At 36.1% G+C, this 19,749-nt stretch overlaps 1 protein-coding gene and 1 long non-coding RNA gene across 6 annotated transcripts in view; one reads left to right on the forward strand and one right to left on the reverse strand.

The window, feature by feature from the left end:
* The window catches only part of LOC125175193 (uncharacterized), a 256,162-nt gene that overhangs the window by 106,059 nt on the left and 130,354 nt on the right, over positions 1-19,749 (forward strand). For 3 of the 4 annotated variants that reach the window (XR_007155688.1, XR_007155687.1, XR_007155689.1), the window contains exon 3: positions 11,838-11,960. This is a non-coding gene — a long non-coding RNA (uncharacterized LOC125175193). Of the gene's footprint in view, positions 1-11,837; positions 11,961-12,888; positions 12,933-19,749 lie in introns of those variants that run through there. The other variant, XR_007155690.1, reaches the window with a different exon arrangement.
* Positions 1-19,749, reverse strand: part of SPATA16 (spermatogenesis associated 16) — a 251,744-nt gene that overhangs the window by 62,873 nt on the left and 169,122 nt on the right. For both annotated transcript variants that reach the window (XM_047875541.1, XM_047875540.1), the window contains exon 6: positions 3,637-3,784. In XM_047875541.1, the coding sequence (XP_047731497.1) occupies positions 3,637-3,784 (148 nt within the window). The remainder of the gene's footprint in view (positions 1-3,636; positions 3,785-19,749) is intronic.

The following is a 19,749-nucleotide window of genomic DNA, read 5'->3' on the forward strand; positions in this document are numbered from 1 at the left end:
CCAATAAAACAAAATAGCTACTCTCTTAGTGTGACTCTCTTTCTAGCTACTACCTTTGGCTACGGATGCCTGCCCTAATCACTTAGTACCACCTGTAAGATGCTAAAGATAACATTTGACCTTTCCTATTCCTATGCTTTGTGTCCTCACTCACCTTAGAAGCCAGACCACTAAGGCTGTGCATATACAGTTAATAACGATGGTTTCACTGTCATTCCAGCAATGACTTTGGGGGAAGATCCTTTACTGATTTGTAACAGAGACAAGTAATGTCATCAGTGCAATACCCTTCCTTGTTCGCCCAAGGTACAGGTTCCACAGAGCAAAGAACCTACCCAATTCCAATGAAATTTAAAATTCTAGACTGCCTTCTCTACCTCCAGAAGCTGTCTTTCCTCTCTAGTTTCTTATATAGCACTGTCATACTCCAGCAATTAGTAGTTATAAAATAATAGAAATAATCATTAGTAACTTATAATTACCATCTTTTCCAAAGTATAAGATCCTTTAGTATGAATCTCTTGCCAATAGATCACAATTCATCTTGATAACAGGTTGATGGAGTTATATGAGACATGAATCTGGATTATTAATGGTATTATTGTTTTTAAGCTCTCAGTGACAACAGTGCTTCCTAAGTGTTTATTAATCTTCATGACTTCTCTGTGAAGTAGGTTAAATATAACTAAATTCATTCTACCAGTAGAGCAGTTGTCATACAGGTGATCTTCAATGAATTTCTCTTCATTACCAATGGATCCAAGAATAGAAATGGAAATAGCTGAATCCGATTCATTTTCCATGACACTAGATTGACATGACTCTTGTGTGCTATTAAAGCCACTCCTCCCAAAACTCTTAACATATCCATAACAAAATAATAAATGATTTATAACAATTAGCAGAAAATGTGAGTTCTGAAACATTTTTATTTACTTCCTTACAAAATGCTCACACTAAGTAAATCAGCATCAATGGTCATTATAGCATGCACTGTATTTTCCTTTTCCTTGCCCTCAAATTCTCATTGTTCTTTAGAGATTCATTATTCAATCATCACTAGTTAGATTTACTTAATATCTTTCCTCCACAGAGTTTGAGGCACTGTGGAGAAAACAAGGACTATATAGAACCTAAATGTAATGCTTCTATCACACCTCTGCTCCTATCAGATGGCAATGGTATAGCTCAATGGCAAGGACATGGGTTCAAATCAAAGGCCTGCCACCAGTGATTTGCTGTGCATCTTTGGAAAAGCTATTTGTTTTCTCTGGTTGTTGTTCTCTTATTTCTAAGTAAGAATCATCTTACTCCATAAGATTTGGGAATAACAAGAGATAATAAACGTAGAATGCCTGGCACTTTAAAAGTGATCACTAACAGAGTGCATTACTAATCATATAAATCAGTGACTTGGCCCCAAAGCCATGAAAAAAGGAACTGAAAGGCCCTTAATAGGAAGATGAGATACTAGGTATGTGCATTTAGAGATTTTGCTCAACATGGTAGTTGTTGAGTGACTCTTAATTTTGTACAAGAAAATCTTTGTCTTAATTCAGAATAATAGCTAGCACATAATAGATACTAAAAAGTATTTTGAATGAATTAATAAAAGCAAGTGGCTTCCAAAGACAAAATGAGGAAAAAAGGATAACACTAATGTTGTGTCCTCTACGTACACTTGACCATCCAGATCTCATTGGGATATCAGTGATCCAAGAACATAAGGAAAGAAGGAGGTTTGAAGTGTGACAGAGATGGAAGGAGAGTAGAAATAGCACTGGAAAAAAAATCCATCTTTAGGAAAATACTATAGTCATCTAGTTTACTAATAAAGAGTATGGGGAAAGGTGGCATTTTATCACGTTATTTTTTCATTTAAAAAAATCTTAGGGTTTCTCCTTTTCACGCATAGAATCATCATGGTACAAGGAATATTGTGCTAGACCCACAGGATTAGTTCTACTTAAAACCTTAAAATAACTTCCCATTTCAACTCATCAGATTAAAACAATGTCCTCCTAAACAATCCTAAAAGTTTTATGGAACCATAAAAGATGCCAAACAGCTGAAGCAATCTTGAAAAAGAAACACAAAACTGGAAGTATCACAATTCCAGATTTCAAGTTGTATTACAAAGCGGTAGTAATTAATACAGCAGGATACTGGCATAGAAATAGACACATAGATCAATGGAATGGAATAGAAAATCCAGAAATAAACCCAAAATTATATGGTCGATTAATTTTTGACAAAGGAGAAATCAGTATACAATGAGAAAAAGACAGTCTCTTCAACAAATGGTGTTGGGAAAACTGGACAGCCATATGCAAAAGGAATGACACTGGATCACTTTATTTTACCATACACAAAATTAAACTCAAAAGGGATTAAAGACCTAAATGTGAGACCTGAAACCACAAAAATCCTTCAAGAGAGCATAGGCTGGAATCTCTCTGACATCAGCTATAGCAGCTTTTTTCTAGATAGGTCTCCTGAAGCAAGGGAAATAAAAGTAAAAATAAACTACTGGAACTATGTAAAAATAAAATTTTCTGTACAGTAAAGGAAACAATTACAAAACTGAATGGCAACCTACTGAATGGGAGAAGATGTTTGCAAACGACATATATGGTAAAAGGTTAGTGTCCAAAATATATAAAGAACTGATACAACTCAATACCCAGAAAACAAATATTCCGATAAAAAATGAACAGAAGACATGGACAGATATTTCTCCAAAGAAGACAAAAAATGCCCAAGAGACACATGAAAAGATGCTCAACATCACTTATCACCAGGGGGAAATGCAAATCAGAACTACAACAAAGTATCACCTCAAACCTCTCAGAATGGTTAAAATAAAAAAATAGAAGAAACAACAAGCATTGGCAAGGATGTGGAGAAAGGAGAGCCTCTTGCACTGTTGGTGGGAATGCAAACTGCTGCAGCCACTCTGGAAAACAGTATGGGGTTTCTTCAAAAAATTAAAAATATAACTACTCTACAACCCAACAATAGCACTACTGGGTATTTATCCCCAAAATACAAAGGGATACATGCACCCTGATGTTTATAGCAGCATTTTCTACAATAGCAAATTATGGAAACAGCCCAAGGGTTCGCTGATTGATGAATGGATACAGAATACAATGGAATATTACTTAGCCATAAAAGAGTGAAATCTTACTTGTCACTTGCAATGACACTTACATTGCAACACTCACATTGTCATTTGCAACAACATGGATGGAGCTAAACAGTATTATGCTAAGGGAAATAAGTCAGTCAGAGAAAGATAAATACCATATGATTTCACTCATATGTGAAATAGAAGAAACAAGACAAATGAGCAAAGGGGAAAAAAAGAGAGAGGCAAACCGAGAACAGACTCTTAACTATAGAGAACAAACTGCTGGCTACTGGAGGGGAGGTGAGTGGGAGAATGGGGTGGTGATGGGGATTAAAAAGTACACTTATCATGATGAAAAAAAAATAATACAATAAAATGAAAAAAAACCCCAAACCCACCACCAATAGCAATGTACTCCTAAAACTGGAACAATAAACGAACAAAGCAGAAATGACCCATTTTATTAATGGAAATAAACTAGCAGCTGACAACTTGAATATTACCTGTGTAGATGTATTCCACATATGCAGGATGAGTTTTTGTGAAAACCTCTCTTACTTTTTCTATTTTATCAGCTCTGATTTTTGTTGCAAATGGTGTATACATAACTGAGAAAGATTCTGCTCTGGTGATGGCTTCTTCAATCATGGCCTGAGAGAAAGCAAACAACCCATTTGGCATCAATAACAATATATGACTTTTTAAGAATGTAAAAAAATATAATTACCTTTATGGATGATTTAAAAATCTATATACTGTACTGCAAAGATAACATATTTTGGTCTTGAATATTCATTAGAATAAAATTTTAATTAGTTCTGGAAATACTATTTCATATTAAGAAAACCAATTAAATGAAGAAAGTTTGTAAACAGGCACCTCTACACTGAACTTGCTTTAAGATAAAAATAAAAATTCTATTTTCCAAGGTGTCATTTTTTTACTTGATTTTAAAAATAAAATTCTTAAGTCTAATATAATTATTCTACTCTTGAACAGACATTGATGAGCAATTTGTACTTTAAAAAACTAATTGAAATATCTAGATATAAGTATTTTCTATAAATAACACAACAAAGTACATTTTCTCCCCCTTCTTCCAATGCCTAGGAAAGCCTTTTGGAGTAAGAGAAACCTTTCTCAACTTTTTCCCACCAAAGCTTCCCTTCCCTCCAGATCACAAGAGCCACTTGACATGGATTTGGCTATTTAAGAAGTTCTTTAAATTTTCTTTGCTCATGTACCATTCTTGATAAAGCCAGCCATCACCCTGAGCTTCCTGTTTTAACTAGGTCCATTACTATTTGAAACAGACCAAAAGGAAAGTTATGTGAAGTTTTAAAAGGAATTTATTCCTTTCCTACAACTTTTCCTTCTAATGAGGGTTGAACATTGAATAAAAAGTGGAAATGTCTATAGTTATCTCATTTTTCTGAAAATAGCATAAAAGCATATTACAAAAACCCATATTTATTTATAGGAATAAGTTTTTTTCAGTGACAACTAAGAGTGCCAACAATCTTAAGGAAAAAGAATAGATTTGAACCATCCAACAAAGAAAAAAAGATTTAACAAACAGCAATTTATATTATTACCGTCATAGCACTTTGTAAACAAGTTTCTGATTGGTATTAAGAGCAATAAGGAATTGATTTTAAACTGAGAAACCTAATTGTTCACCGCCTATTCCATTTCTCAAGTGACTTCCAGTAGCCTCTATGATCATCTAGACTGTGTGCAACAGAGCAGCTTTGTAAAAATTTTCTGGATGTAAAGGGTCCTCCTTTCTCTGAGGGGCTCAGAAAATGATGTAAACTTTAAAATTTACATTTTAAATTTGTTGTGGGGCGAATTTCAGAATGGCTGAATGAAAGAGCTTACATTGCCCACCATATTGCCCTTCCCAGGTTTGAGGAACTGTCAGGGGAACAAAGAATACAACTGTGATTCCAAACCCAGAGCTAGCCCTCAGCGGAGGTAGCAATGGATTATGATTGTACAGCAGGATCTGGGTGCTGAGTCCTGGATCCCAACTTTGGAAGGCTAACAACGGTAATGCAGCCAGCAGGTCTGGAATTCAGAGATGTGGATTGAGAACTCAAATATGGTGTTTAGGTACCAGGTTCAGTTCACAGCTGGAACCAATCAGGGGATGGCCTGTCCAGACCAAAAATGTAAGTAATCATACCTAGATGAGTGTGGGAGGATATGCTGAAGAGGGGAGCTGTTTTAGACCTGAGTTTAAGGTCATGATCTGACTTTTTTACCTTTTGTAAACTATTCCCATATTAGCTTGCCAGAGTTGCCATAATGAAGTATCACAGACTGGGTGCCTTAAATGATGGAAATTCATGGTTCCAGAGGCTAGAAGTCTGAGATCAAGGTGTCCGCAAGATTGCTTTCTTCTCAGGCCTCTCTCCTTGACTTGTAGATGGCTATGTAGCTTCTTGTGTCTCTATATGGGTTTTGTTTTGTTTTGTTTTGTTTTGTTTTGTTTTGTTTTCCTCTGTGTATGTCTGTATCCTAATCTCATTTTCTTATAAGGACATCAGTCACATTGGATTAAGACCCACCTAAAGACCTCATTTGAACTTAATTAACACTTTAAATACCTATTTCCAATACAATGACAATCTGCAGCACTGGGTTAGGACTCCAGAATATGAATTTTGGGGGGACACAATTGATCCCATAATAGTTCCTAACTCCCAAATAGCTTTTCTCTAAATATCTTGGTGAAGGGTATTTTGCTTTAAATTCTGGCTCAAAAAAATTAACAAAGGTATTTAATTCTCTAGTTTGCTTCCAGAGAGACATTAACAGTATCTCAGTAAGGCCAAGATAGAAGAAAACACTCTCTTCATCCCATTTCTTTTCCAACTACTGGCAGCTTAAGTGACTGCTGGCAAGGTAACTTTGCTAAGCCATCTCACAGCAGGGACAGTAAGACTCGTGCCCAAGAGCCTATACCAGCTTTTTTGCAAGTGGCAGAAGTGTGGGTTTTGTGTGGCAGCTTGATCTGTTCATTTAAGGCACTGTACTCTTGGCTTGCTGCTCAGCGAATTGCATTTAGGGTTTCACAGGGCTCTCCACTCAGGAGGGTATGTGCTGGGCACAGCCTCCCTCTCTCACTAATCACAGTCAGTAGATATGGGGTCTTTTTGTGGTTTCTGCCCTCCATCTTGAAGATGCGTAAGGAGGTGGGTGAGTGAGCAAAGTGTGTATGTGAGAATAATAATTGAAGTTTCCATAGAGATATTTTCTCAAAACACATTATTATAACCCCAAGAAAAAATACTATAAGATAGAGTAGAAATGAGAACACAAATTACCCTTTCACCAGATCCTGACACATCCTTTTTGTGTCTTTATGTATTAATATTTTTTGTTCTTCCAGAGACAGAGAATCTTGGGGCTTTGAATCTGTCTCACATTGTTCTTGTAAAGGAATACAGTATATATTATATAGAGTATTATATTATTGTATTGGTATATTACATAGAGTCTAATATATATATATATATATATATATATATATACACACATACACACACACACACTATTATATGTGTGTATATGTGTTTATATACAACATTTATATATAATATTTCTGGTGCATTATTGAATGACTCAGTGAAATAATCTAGAAAAAAATTTAGCATTACTAAAATAGAGGGAATTTTTGACTGTTTGAGTTAGACACCAAAATATCAGGTTTTCATTTTGTGATGATAATGATTTAGTAATTTAGGGTTGGGCTTGCCTTTCATGAAGAGTCTAATATCAGCAAATGAAAGATTATGCTTAAGGATTTTTAAACACTGGAATATTTTGTAATAATCATAGGTACTAAAATATAGATTGTAAACTATTTCTAATCATCAAAGATTTTCCTTGATTTTGAAAATAAATAGAGGAAGAGACAAGGTGAGGAATTGCAGCCTGTAAAAAGTAAGATGCACCAAGAAATCTGTTGCATTTCTATACACCAATAATGAAACAGCAGAAAGAGAATTTAAGAAATCAAGCCCATTACAATTGCACCAAAAATAAGAAGATATGGAGGAATAAACCTAACCAAAGAGGTAAAAGACCTGTACTCTGAAAATTATAAACACTGATGAGAGAAATTAGAGATGACACACAGAAAAAGGAAAACATTCCATGCTCATGGATTGGGAAAACAAATATTGTTGAAATGTCTATACTACCCAAAGCAATCCCTATCAAAATATCAACAGCATTCTTCACAGAACTAGATCAAACAATACTAAAATTTGTATGGAACCACAAAACACCCTGAATAGTCAAAGCAGTCTTGAAAAGCAAAGCAAAGCAAAGCTGGAGGCATCTCAATTCCAGATTTCAATTTATATCACAAAGTTGTAGTAGTTGAAACAGTATGGTACAAAAATAAACACAAAAATAAACACATACACCAATGGAATAGAAAACCCAGAAATAAACTCACAATTATAGGGTCAATTAATCTTCAACAAAGCAGGAAAGAATATCCAATGGGAAAGACTATCTCTTCAACAAATGGTGCTGGGAAAACTGAACAGTAACATGCAAAAGAGTGAAACTGAACCATTCTCTTTCACCATACACAAAAAATAAGCTCAACAGAGATTCAAGATCTAAATGTGACACCTGAAATCATAAAAATCCTTCAAGAGAGCACAGGCAGGAATCTCTCTGACATTGGCTGTAGCAACTTTTTTGAGGCAAGGGAAACAAAAGCAAAAATAAACTATTGGGACTACATCAAAATATAAAGCCTCAGCACAGTGAGGGAAACAATCAACATAACTAAAAGGCAATGTATGGAATGAGAGAAGTTATTTGCAAATGACACATCTGATAATTTTCCCAAGAAGACATACAAATGGCCAAGAGACACATGAAAAGATGCTCAACATCACTCATCATCAGGGAAATGCAAATCAAAACTACCATGAGATATCACCTCACACTTGTCAGAATGGCTAAAATCAACAAGAAGCAACAGGTAGTGGTGAGGATGTGGGGAAAGGGGAACCCTCTTGCACTGTTGGTGGGAATGCAAACTTGTACAGCCACTGTAGAAAACAGTAGAACTACCCTGTGATCCAGTAATCGCACTACTAGGTATTTACACAAAGAATACAAAAATACTGAATCAAAGGGATAAGTGCACCCTTATGTTTATAGTAGCATTATCTATAACAGCCAAATTATGGAAACAACCCAATGTTCATCTATTGATGAATGGATAGAAAAGAGGTAGCATATATATATATATGGATATATATATGCATATATATGTATTAATATTACTCCAATATTATTCATGTATATATATGGAATATTATTCAACCATAAAAAAGAATGAAATCTTGCCATTTGCAGCAACGTAGGTGGACCTAGAGAGTATAATGCTAAGTGAAATAAGTCAGAGAAAGACATTTCACTCATATATGGATTTTAAGAAACAAAGGAGCAAAGGGGAAAAAAAAAGAGAAAGAAACAGGCAAACCAAGAATCAGACTTAACTATAGAGAACAAATTGACGGTTACCAGAAGGGAGGTGGACAGGGGGGGTGGGTTAAACAGGTGATGGGGATTAAGGAGTGCACTTGTTGTGGTGAGCACCTGGTGATGCATGGAATCGTTGATCACTATATTTTATGCTTGAAACTATTACACTGCAATATTAACTGGAATTTAAATAAAAACCTTAAAAAGTAACCTATACTAAAAGATATATTTTATTTTTTTTTAATTTTTTTTTTATGAAATTTATTGACAAATTGGTTTCCATACAACACCCAGTGCTCATCCCAAAAGGTGCCCTCCTCAATACCCATCACCCACCCTCTCTTCCCTCCCACCCCCCATCAACCCTCAGTTTGTTCTCAGTTTTTAACAGTCTCTTATGCTTTGGCTGTCTCCCATTCTAACCTCTTTTTTTTTTTTCCTTCCCCTCCCCCATGGGTTCCTGTTAAGTTTCTCAGGATCCACATAAGAGTGAAACCATATGGTATCTGTCTTTCTCTGTATGGCTTATTTCACTTAGCATCACACTCTCCAGTTCCATCCACGTTGCTACAAAAGGCCATATTTCATTTTTTCTCATTGCCACGTAATATTCCATTGTGTATATAAACCACAATTTCTTTATCCATTCATCAGTTGATGGACATTTAGGCTCTTTCCATAATTTGGTTATTGTTGAGAGTGCTGCTATGAACATTGGGGTACAAGTGGCCCTATGCATCAGTACTCCTGTATCCCTTGGATAAATTCCTAGCAGTGCTATTGCTGGGTCATAGGGTAGGTCTATTTTTAATTTTCTGAGGAACCTCCACACTGCTTTCCAGAGCGGCTGCACCAATTTGCATTCCCACCAACAGTGCAAGAGGGTTCCCGTTTCTCCACATCCTCTCCAGCATCTATAGTCTCCTGATTTGTTCATTTTGGCCACTCTGACTGGCGTGAGGTGATACCTGAGTGTGGTTTTGATTTGTATTTCCCTGATAAGGAGCGACGCTGAACATCTTTTCATGTGCCTGTTGGCCATCCGGATGTCTTCTTTAGAGAAGTGTCTATTCATGTTTTCTGCCCATTTCTTCACTGGGTTATTTGTTTTTCGGGTGTGGAGTTTGGTGAGCTCTTTATAGATTTTGGATACTAGCCCTTTGTCCGATATGTCATTTGCGAATATCTTTTCCCCTTCCGTTGGTTGCCTTTTAGTTTTGTTGGTTGTTTCCTTTGCTGTGCAGAAGCTTTTTATCTTCATAAGGTCCCAGTAATTCACTTTTGCTTTTAATTCCCTTGCCTTTGGGGATGTGTCGAGTAAGAGATTGCTACGGTTGAGGTCAGAGAGGTCTTTTCCTGCTTTCTCCTCTAAGGTTTTGATGGTTTCCTGTCTCACATTTAGGTCCTTTATCCATTTTGAGTTTATTTTTGTGAATGGTGTGAGAAAGTGGTCTAGTTTCAACCTTCTGCATGTTGCCAGTTCTCCCAGCACCATTTGTTAAAGAGGCTGTCTTTTTTCCATTGGATGTTCTTTCCTGCTTTGTCAAAGATGAGTTGGCCATACGTTTGTGGGTCTAGTTCTGGGGTTTCTATTCTATTCCATTGGTCTATGTGTCTGTTTTTGTGCCATAAAAGATATATTTTAAATGATACTTTTTAATTTGACAAAAATTTTCTGCAGTTGAGTTATTCTTTCCCAATGTGTGAGTTTCTCTGGTGTCAATAAATGTTGCACGTGTACAAAGAATGGGGAAAACAGTCAGTACACATGTTCTGTTGTTAAGTGTGCATTGCTGTTAATTATGCTTTCTCTGTTGCTACACACACAAAAAGGCTTTGAAATTAGGTGTTTACATTTGGGGCTTCTAATAACTCTCTATTGTTATCCTCACATTTGTCAAGTTTTAAAGCTTATAGTTATATAAACCAAGAATGTATGTGGGCAGCTCATTTCCTCTACAAACAGTAACTTATAATAATTTCTCCTTGTTCTTTAGCTAAGCAAAAAAATCCATTTGCTACCTCAGAAATCAATTTTCCCAGGATAATTTTACAACAAGGGAGACGATGGGGGAGACAGGGAAAGAGAGATATTCTGTCAACAGTAAAGGAAAAGCCATCAAAGTAGAGGGAAAAGAAGACTAGCAAAAAAAAAGAAACACTATTCACTTCCTCTTCTAAATCCAAGAGAGTTGCTTCTTCCTGGTAAATTTTTAAGAGCACTCAGGGTGTCTAGGATAAATCTGGCAGAAACTATAAACATTTTCAGGATGATGAGATTATGAAATTTTTCCCATATTTTTGCTGGAGGATTTCAACAAATTGCAACCTTTCAACTATGTGTCCAGTGATAGTGATTCAGTAGTAGAAATCTTGTCAGTTCTAATTAGAAAATGTGATCACATTATTATAGATTATTATCAAATTATTCCTTTAATGCTTCCAATATCAGAGTTGGCCATAATTGCAGTAAATTGCTTTACTTACAAGATTAGATCTGGAAGGAACCTTGGGAATTTTCCAGCCCAATTCACTGAATTGGAGATGAATTAAGTGACTTGAAGAGGCTTAAGTGACTTTTCTCAGGATGAACAGCTTTTTAATTTTATAGAATTTAGAATTAGGGTCTCAAATATTATATTTCACTTTCTCTTCAAAAATTATGGTTTTACCTCCTGGGACTCTCTTGTTTTAAAACAGTCATATTCGGGGCGCCTGGGTGGCGCAGTCGGTTAAGCGTCCGACTTCAGCCAGGTCACGATCTCGCGGTCCGTGAGTTCGAGCCCCATGTCGGGCTCTGGGCTGATGGCTCAGAGTCTGGAGCCTGTTTCCGATTCTGTGTCTCCCTCTCTCTCTGCCCCTCCCCTGTTCATGCTCTGTCTCTCTCTGTCCCAAAAATAAATAAATGTTGAAAAAAAATTAAAAAAAAAAACCAGTCATATTAAACACTGGTTTAAATTCTAAATCATTTACTTTCATTTTGTGGTATATGTGAGTGCTACAGAATTTTAGGACATATACATGTATAAGTGTCCTGGGCACGTGGTTAGGCATTTTTCAGGCCCCCTTGCAGTTAAGCATAGCCATGTGTGGATAAATGGAATGTAAGTGGGAAGGATACTTTTTCTTGGCATTGCCCATAAAACTCTGCCTAGTGTGATCCTCCATTTTCTTTCTCTATCAGCTTCCTGAAGAGGGAAGACTGCCAGGACATGGAGGAAGATGGAGGTATACAGTGGAAGAACTATGGGTTCTCATTATTGCTGATTTTGGGAGAAACAATCAGAAACACCCAGGAACTGCAACAGTGAGTGAGAAATTGACTTTTATTGTTTTAGGTTACTGAAATATTGGAGTTGTTTGTTTTAGCAGTTAGTCTACCCTAATTCACAAACAATAATAAACAAAAATTTGAATCTCTTTCATAATCCATTTTTTCCTTCTAAGCTTTACGTATTGTTTTAAAAGTAAACAAAAAACATGGTGTTTAAAGAGATAAAATAACTTTTCATTTAGCAGTGTGATAGATGCTTTTTTATATCCTATTTCTTTTAATTCTCATAAAGTCTTAGTATTACTAGTGAATGAATATTATGATTGTATTATTCTCAGAGTTCACATTAGACTCAAAGGAAGCAGTGCTCTACTTTCAAGCTATAAATGATTGAAACAGGAATCTTTAGATTTTAGTGGCTAATATGATTCTTTGCTATTACATTAATAATGATGTAATTTTGAATGATGACTGGAATTTTCTAGAAAATGGAAAAATAAAATTTTGTGAGCAATAATTTTCAAATTTAATCCTTTTGAATATATATGGGTTCAATTTGAAAGAGTCCAATTTTCTTGAAATTTAAGATTAACTTAAAGAACAAATTTTCCTAAAGAGCAAAACATCTTTCCTTGAGATTTCCCTATAAACCTATTCACTGTATCACTTATGTAATAGCCAAGATTGACATTTTAATGATGATTTTATTAATATAATGGTATGTCAGAATAAAATACGTAATAATTGATTGTTTGCCCCTGCCTTGATGATCAACATTTTAAGGCTGAAATATTACCTTGCATTTATGAGAGTTCTTTTATTGAACAACCTTCACTGAAAGTTCTGTATATTCTATATAAGGGAATATTTGGCAGCTTTGCCATTACATTTATCAATCCAGTGATGTGAAAGTCATGTCTTCATGCAATTTAAATCAATAAATTTAAATTTTTATTTGCAGTATCTGACCAAGATTGTATGAACAGGTTATTGTACTGAGGTGAGCATATAATGAATTTTTTTAATGTTATTTATTTTTGAGAGAGACAGAGAGAGACAGAGTGTGAGCAGGGGTAGGGCAGAGAGAGAGGGAGACACAGAATCTGAACAGGTTCCAGGCTCTGAGCTGTCAATACAGAGCCCAACGCAGGGAAAAAACTCACGAACTGAGAGATCTTGACCTAAGCCAAAGTCGGATGCTTAACCGACTGAGCCACCCAGGTGCCCCTGAACAAATTTTTATATAGCTGTTGTGAATTTTTTACTTTGCAATACATCCTATTTAAAAATAGCCATAATATTTGAGAAAAAAAAATTAAAAATAGCCATAATAAATATCATTTTAAATTCTAAACATTTAATTTACTTTAGTTTTGCAGTGTGAGTTCTATAGAATTTTAGAACATATGTAAGTATATATATATGTATATACTTATATATATATATGTATATACATATATATATATCCATTTAGTGTGTGTGTGTGTGTGTGTGTGTGTGTGTGTGTGTGTGTATGTGTACACTGTTGTCCACCATCCAGTCTGGTTAGGGTTAGAGTTAAGGTTTTGATTATATATGATGCTTCCGTTAGCTGAATAACTTCAGCATTGAATGACTAAAATTCACTCTGTATTAACTTTTAATCATATTTGATAGCAAAATTTTATTTCCATGTCCCTTTAGCATAGAACTAAAGAGATGAAAAGAAACTAAGATATTATTTTAAAATCACTCAACTTCATAACCAAGGTAACTGAATCTTGCTGAGTTCTGGTGACTTAACTCAGGTAACAAAATTAGAGAAGAAAGCAGGACAAGAAAGCAAGTCTCCTAAACCAATGCTTTCTCTTATGCTAAGTGATTTTTCATCCTTCTAGTTAGACAGCAAATTTGTAGAATTACAAGATCAAGTTTTACTTTCTTTTCCCATGACTATCTTATTCCTGTCTTCAAAGACATCAAGAACTTGACTCTAACTCTAACAGAGAAACAAACAGACCACATCAAACCTAAACCAGGTCAAGATCCTCTTCAAAACAATAACCCTAACAGAAAACAGAATAGTCATCCTTCATATCTCCTGGCCACAATAAGACTGTTTTGCCCATCAGCCCCTCATTAGATTTAAGGAATGCGATCAACTAGAATGCCTGTCTCAAAGAGAAATATTTACAAAAATTAAATGAAAGCCTTCTTGATAGGGGAACTTAAATAATAATGTGCTTGAGTTCGTCTAGCTTATTTAATGGTAAAGTACATATAATTTATAAATAGAATTTAAAGTACATTCATTATAAAGACCCTGAATCATTTTCTGCTTGCACACTAAAGAAAAATCAGCTGATAGAAACTCAAGAGTTATAAGTGTGGGTTTCAGCAGCCTCCAGACTCTTTAGGATGCCACAGAGCTTTTATTCCTGATGATTTAAAATGAATCACCAAAAGGTATCACAGGAATAAATAGCTACATTACCTGTAATTATTTCATAAGCACAAACGGGTATTACTAATGGGCTTTAGCCTCTGTGTTTGGTGGTAAATGTCAACACAGTTTGGGACCCTTTTTTTGTCATTGTGCATTTCTTCTCTATACTTAGTTTAATTATATGAAGATAGATATTCCTATTCTTAACTGTATATTGTTTTCTGATTGCATTTCTTGACTGGTGGTTTTAGATTGGGGTATGACTTGCTGGTGCACAGAGCTGACTGATGGCAGAGTTGGGACGAGAACCTGGTGACCTGGTTCCCAGACTTGTACTTCTTTTGTTTTGTCCGCTAGTACACAAGATGACTTTGAGTGGAAAAGTGTAGGATGCCCTTGAAATGCTGTATACTGGAGGAATTGAAAGAATCCAAGTATGCTTAATTTGGAGAGAAGACGTTAAGTTTCAGGGACTAACTTTCTGTCATCAGAGAGCAACCTGCTATTGTATGTACTCTGCGTAGGTAGACTTCATTTAATTCATTGACAAATCTGTAAAACTCCTTTACCAATTAAATGAATGCTCTTGGGCAATGGCTAAGTGCTATAGATAAATTATTCTCTTTACTTGCTAAGGCAACACTGGAAAACAGATATTATTATCCCATTTTAAAGATTAGGAAAACCCAGTCTTTATATTATACAATCTGCAGTACTTCACATGGCTACCTTGGGACTGAGCTGGGACTCAGCAGTTCTAGCTCAGTCTGAGCCTCTTGCTCTGAGCCATTTATGGTGTGCAGACTCACAAATGAAGTTTATAGCTTCCATAAAGCTTCACAGGGCATAAGAGGAATCCTTAGCAGGGGGAAAAACGTTCTGATAGAGCGTTCCAATGAGGAAGCTATTCATCTTGGAAGCTAGTAGCTCCATGGCCCTGGTGGTACACAGACCAAGGAGAGATGATGGTCTATCTAGGATCTAGTGAAAGGTACTGTTTGTGTAGAAAAATGTATTTATAGTGCTATAGTCTACCACTCAAAATTTGTCTTTGGTTTACTTCCATATCCCCATAATTTCTTTTCTCTCGCAAGTTTCAGCTTTGTCCCAGCAACCAGATACCTCTTCTTCTTTGTTATTATTTCTCTTATTTATCTGCAATAAATATTTTCCAGGCTGTGACTCCTCCTGGAGGACTTTAATTTTTAGGAGGTAAGAGATTGCAGGAAGATGCTATTATGGAGCACGTATACTCCTATATGTAACTTCCCATCAACAAGAGGTCTCAGAAGGGGCATAATTGTATCTGTGAGAAATGTGACAGACTTGTTGTGTGTATGTGTGTGTGTGTGTGTGTGTGTGTGTGTGTGTGTAATACTGTATATTACACACTGTATATTTACTATACATACACACACAAATATATATCTATATATCTATAAATATTTATTATGCACCCATACACATACTCTATGACAATAGCAAACTACAACTTGAAGTCATATTAGATGAAATGAAATGAAATGCTATCTTTAAGAGACCTGCCAGTATATTTCCAAGTTATGTGTCCAATCTCCAGTTTTATTTCCGATCTTGGCCTTATACATGAATGTTAAAGCAGGCCAACCCCCACGTGATGAAGAATAAATAAAATGAAGATTTGTCATGGTAATTTTGGTGTTTTCTGTCTCTTTAGGTTTGGGCTTGAAATAGCCCTTCCAAGGTTTTCTGGGGGCTATTGTCCCTCATAGACTGTTGACTCCTGGTTTAGACTGCACTGTATAAAATATCATCTATGCTCTCTTGGATAAAAAAATAGGTCAGTTTAACAGTTATTTTATGATCCTCAAAAAAGCAAATCATGCCACATGTTGAAGATTGACATTTAAAATGCTGAGGCCTCATTACCTGGAAGAAGGAAGATTAGAAAAGATGAGAAAGGGATGAAAAAGGAAATGATTCAACCAGGAACTACAGGATAGGCAGAGTACACAGTCTTCAAAAATTAGTGACGAGAAATCAATCGTATGAATTCAAGAAAAGAGGAGAATTCATATTTAATTGGCATGCAATGCCATAAAAAGATGGCTGAATATAAATAAAAACATTAAAAGCTTTGAGCTTTACAGATTATCTTATACTTGGGTGCACACAGCTTAAAAAATTTCATGATTTCATGGAATATTTATTCTGCATCTCCAACTGCTAAAAAAAAGTGACCTCAATTTCTCTGCAAGCTTGTAAATCAATAACCCATAAAAATCTATGGGAAATATAAAAGATAACTATAAAAACCTCTAAATTTGGTTTGGATCATAACAATTTTTGATTTTTAGATGCAAACAAAGCAAAGAAGGAATCAACATGTTTGCAAATTTAAACTGGGAGGCAAAATCTTTATGGAAACAAAATAACCTCATGGCAATCTAGTAGAATAGCACTGACTCCTGGGAATCAAATAGCTACCCTTAAATTTGTTCAAGTAAAAGAAGGCCCAAACTGCCTTAAATCTATGAAACCCATATCATTCTCAAATGAAAGAAAATGAAAAGAAACTTAGAGGTTACTTTTTGTTCTGTTAAGAACTGTCAGAAACCTAAAAAGCTTTTTAGAAGGGAAAAAAAGAAAAGGAAATGCTGACTTTATTTAAATGGTGTGAGTTTCCTTAATAACCTACTGATATTTTTACAAAACCAAACTGATACCATATAAATATATTTAATATATTTATTAATTTATATGTTATTTATAAATTAATAAATTTATTAAATATATATTTAATATCTTATATATTAATATAATATATACATATTTCTGAAGACAAATACTAAGTAAATATTTCTTAGGAGTGGCTGAAAATTGAATTTTCTTGCTTGATATGATGCCACTATTTTCTAATGAGCTTGAATTATCAACTTGTGGATAGAGGGCTGATACACAAGTGAGATATGCGGTCCTCCTGCAGGGCCCATTCTGAGGCACTGCTCCCAAATTCTTATATGATCTGGATGCCTCATTGTTTTAGCCGGGGACAAAGCTGTTTATTTCTCAGTGGCAATTAGGGTTTCAAAAGCAGACAACCTCTGAAAAGGTGGCACTCTGACTAAAATTCACACTGAGGTGAGGTAATTGATTATATGACACATTTTTGAAAGGCGGCTTTGACTCTTGGCATGTATAGGTGGAGCGAGGAGTGGGGACAGCATGGGGAGAAGAGAGGAATGGGGCACATAAAAAGCAACCTCACCTACTTGACAATCTGGGCAAATATGTGTCACTAAATATATATAATGGTACTAAATGTACACATGGATTCAGTATGTGAATATGATTCACATTTTTTCCTCCATCCTTTCCTCTCTTCCTTCCTCCCTCCCTCTTTTCCTTCCTTTCTTCCTTCCTAATGCCTGGGACACTCACAGAACATCAAGGGAAGAACTACACTAAAGTATACAAACAGCAAATAATGTCATGGTCACTATCTTCTTCACAGAAACACTCAACCTTACATCAAATACATGCCTCAATTACATCTTTCATTTTAAAGTGAACCTCTCCTACTGGCATACTACCTCAAATAGCATCAAAGCAAAGTGAAACACAGGCAGCATTTAACAACGCTGGTAACCATGGAAACATATCATTAAAGAATATATAAACAGGAATGAATAATTAGATGAGAAATTCATTTCTACATTTATCTTTTTCCAAGACCCAGGAGGGGAAGCTCTCTTTTACCTCTCATCTCAGTTTGGACACTTCCTCGTTAGCCTGTCTTCTAACCAAGAAATAGGAGAATTCACAAAATGAGGATTTTAATACTGCCTAGCTTAATGGACAAATCTCTTTGTAGGCAAGTGACTAAAAATGACTGCAATGCTCATTGTTGTCTAGATGTAAAACTGAATGTAGGAAAGAACCTGAAGCAGCAAAGAGTTTGCTTTGGGGTTGGGAGGAGGGCAGGGAAACCTGACTTATATTCTGGTGAGAAGGGGAGAGCAGTTAACATTTAAAAACAGGAAGAACAGGCTGCCTCACTTACTAGAGGCATCTACATAGTGGGAAGACTGAGGGGAGAATATGGGCTAATGGATTATATCAGTTGCATTGTCAGGTAGGCAGTATCACCTGTGCAGGTACCCTGACACTCTGCCTCTGCACCTAGCAAAGCTGTAGATAAATGCTATGGTAGGCAAAGTTGTTTGTAAACTTAAAAATTTGTAAATGGCCTTACAGACCGTCTAGCTGAGGGTTGTGCATCAGAATCACTTAGTTGGGGGGAAGTAGACAAACACAGTTTTTAGAACCTCACCCAACACTGTGATTCTGATGCAGTTCACTAGACCAGTGTTTGAGAATCACAGGCCTAAGCCAACTTCGTCATCATACAGCAGCAGAAACTAAAGTCCAGAGCAGTTATGATAAACCAGATTGAGTTGCTGGTCTCAATTTCCCCCATCTCTGTAACAATATTACTTTTATCATGGTTTGGCAGTGAACAGAATAACCATATATGGCTTGCTCTGGCTAACAGGATGTTAACAAGCATGGTATAAGCAGAGGCTTGATATGTGCTTATATAGTTCTGCTTTCTCTCTTAGAATTCTGCAATTTGCCGTAAGATAAACAGACATCAGATAGCCATTGCATGTGGACCATACTTGGGCCTCTCCACAGCTTGGAGCTAAGGGTAGCTAAGTACAGCCAAGACTAGCCTAGATCAGTCAAATCATGACTGATAAGCCAACCTGCTTATTATTATTATTTTTTTTTTTTAATTTTTTTTTTCAACGTTTATTTATTTTTGGGACAGAGAGAGACAGAGCATGAACGGGGGAGGGGCAGAGAGAGAGGGAGACACAGAATCGGAAACAGGCTCCAGGCTCTGAGCCATCAGCCCAGAGCCCGACGCGGGGCTCGAACTCACGGACAGCGAGATCGTGACCTGGCTGAAGTCGGACGCTTAACCGACTGCGCCACCCAGGCGCCCCCCAACCTGCTTATTATTATGAGAAACCACTGAATTTAAGAGTGATTTGTTACACAGCAGTATTGTAGCAGTAGCTGACTAATATGGAAATGAAGTGACTTACCCAAAATTAAATCCTAGCATTGGAACTAGAAGTTACAGCTTGTGAATCGTAGGCCTGACTTCTTTCTACTTCCCTATAGTGTCTGTTTTACTTTCTTTCATTCACAGGGTTAAGCACATATATCCATTGCCTTTATAGGGTCCTTCTGCTCAACCTATATTCCTTGTATTTCAGAACATCCTGTCATCTTTCCTCGTCAGAGCTTACCTTTCCTTCCATCTTGTTCCTCAGGATTCTGCTTTCATATTTCCAAAGGGACTAAGAAGTTTCAAAATAATCCTCACAATTGTGTTCAAGAGTCATC

The sequence above is a fragment of the Prionailurus viverrinus genome, chromosome C2 (assembly GCF_022837055.1).
Source record: "Prionailurus viverrinus isolate Anna chromosome C2, UM_Priviv_1.0, whole genome shotgun sequence".
NCBI lineage: Eukaryota > Metazoa > Chordata > Mammalia > Carnivora > Felidae > Prionailurus > Prionailurus viverrinus.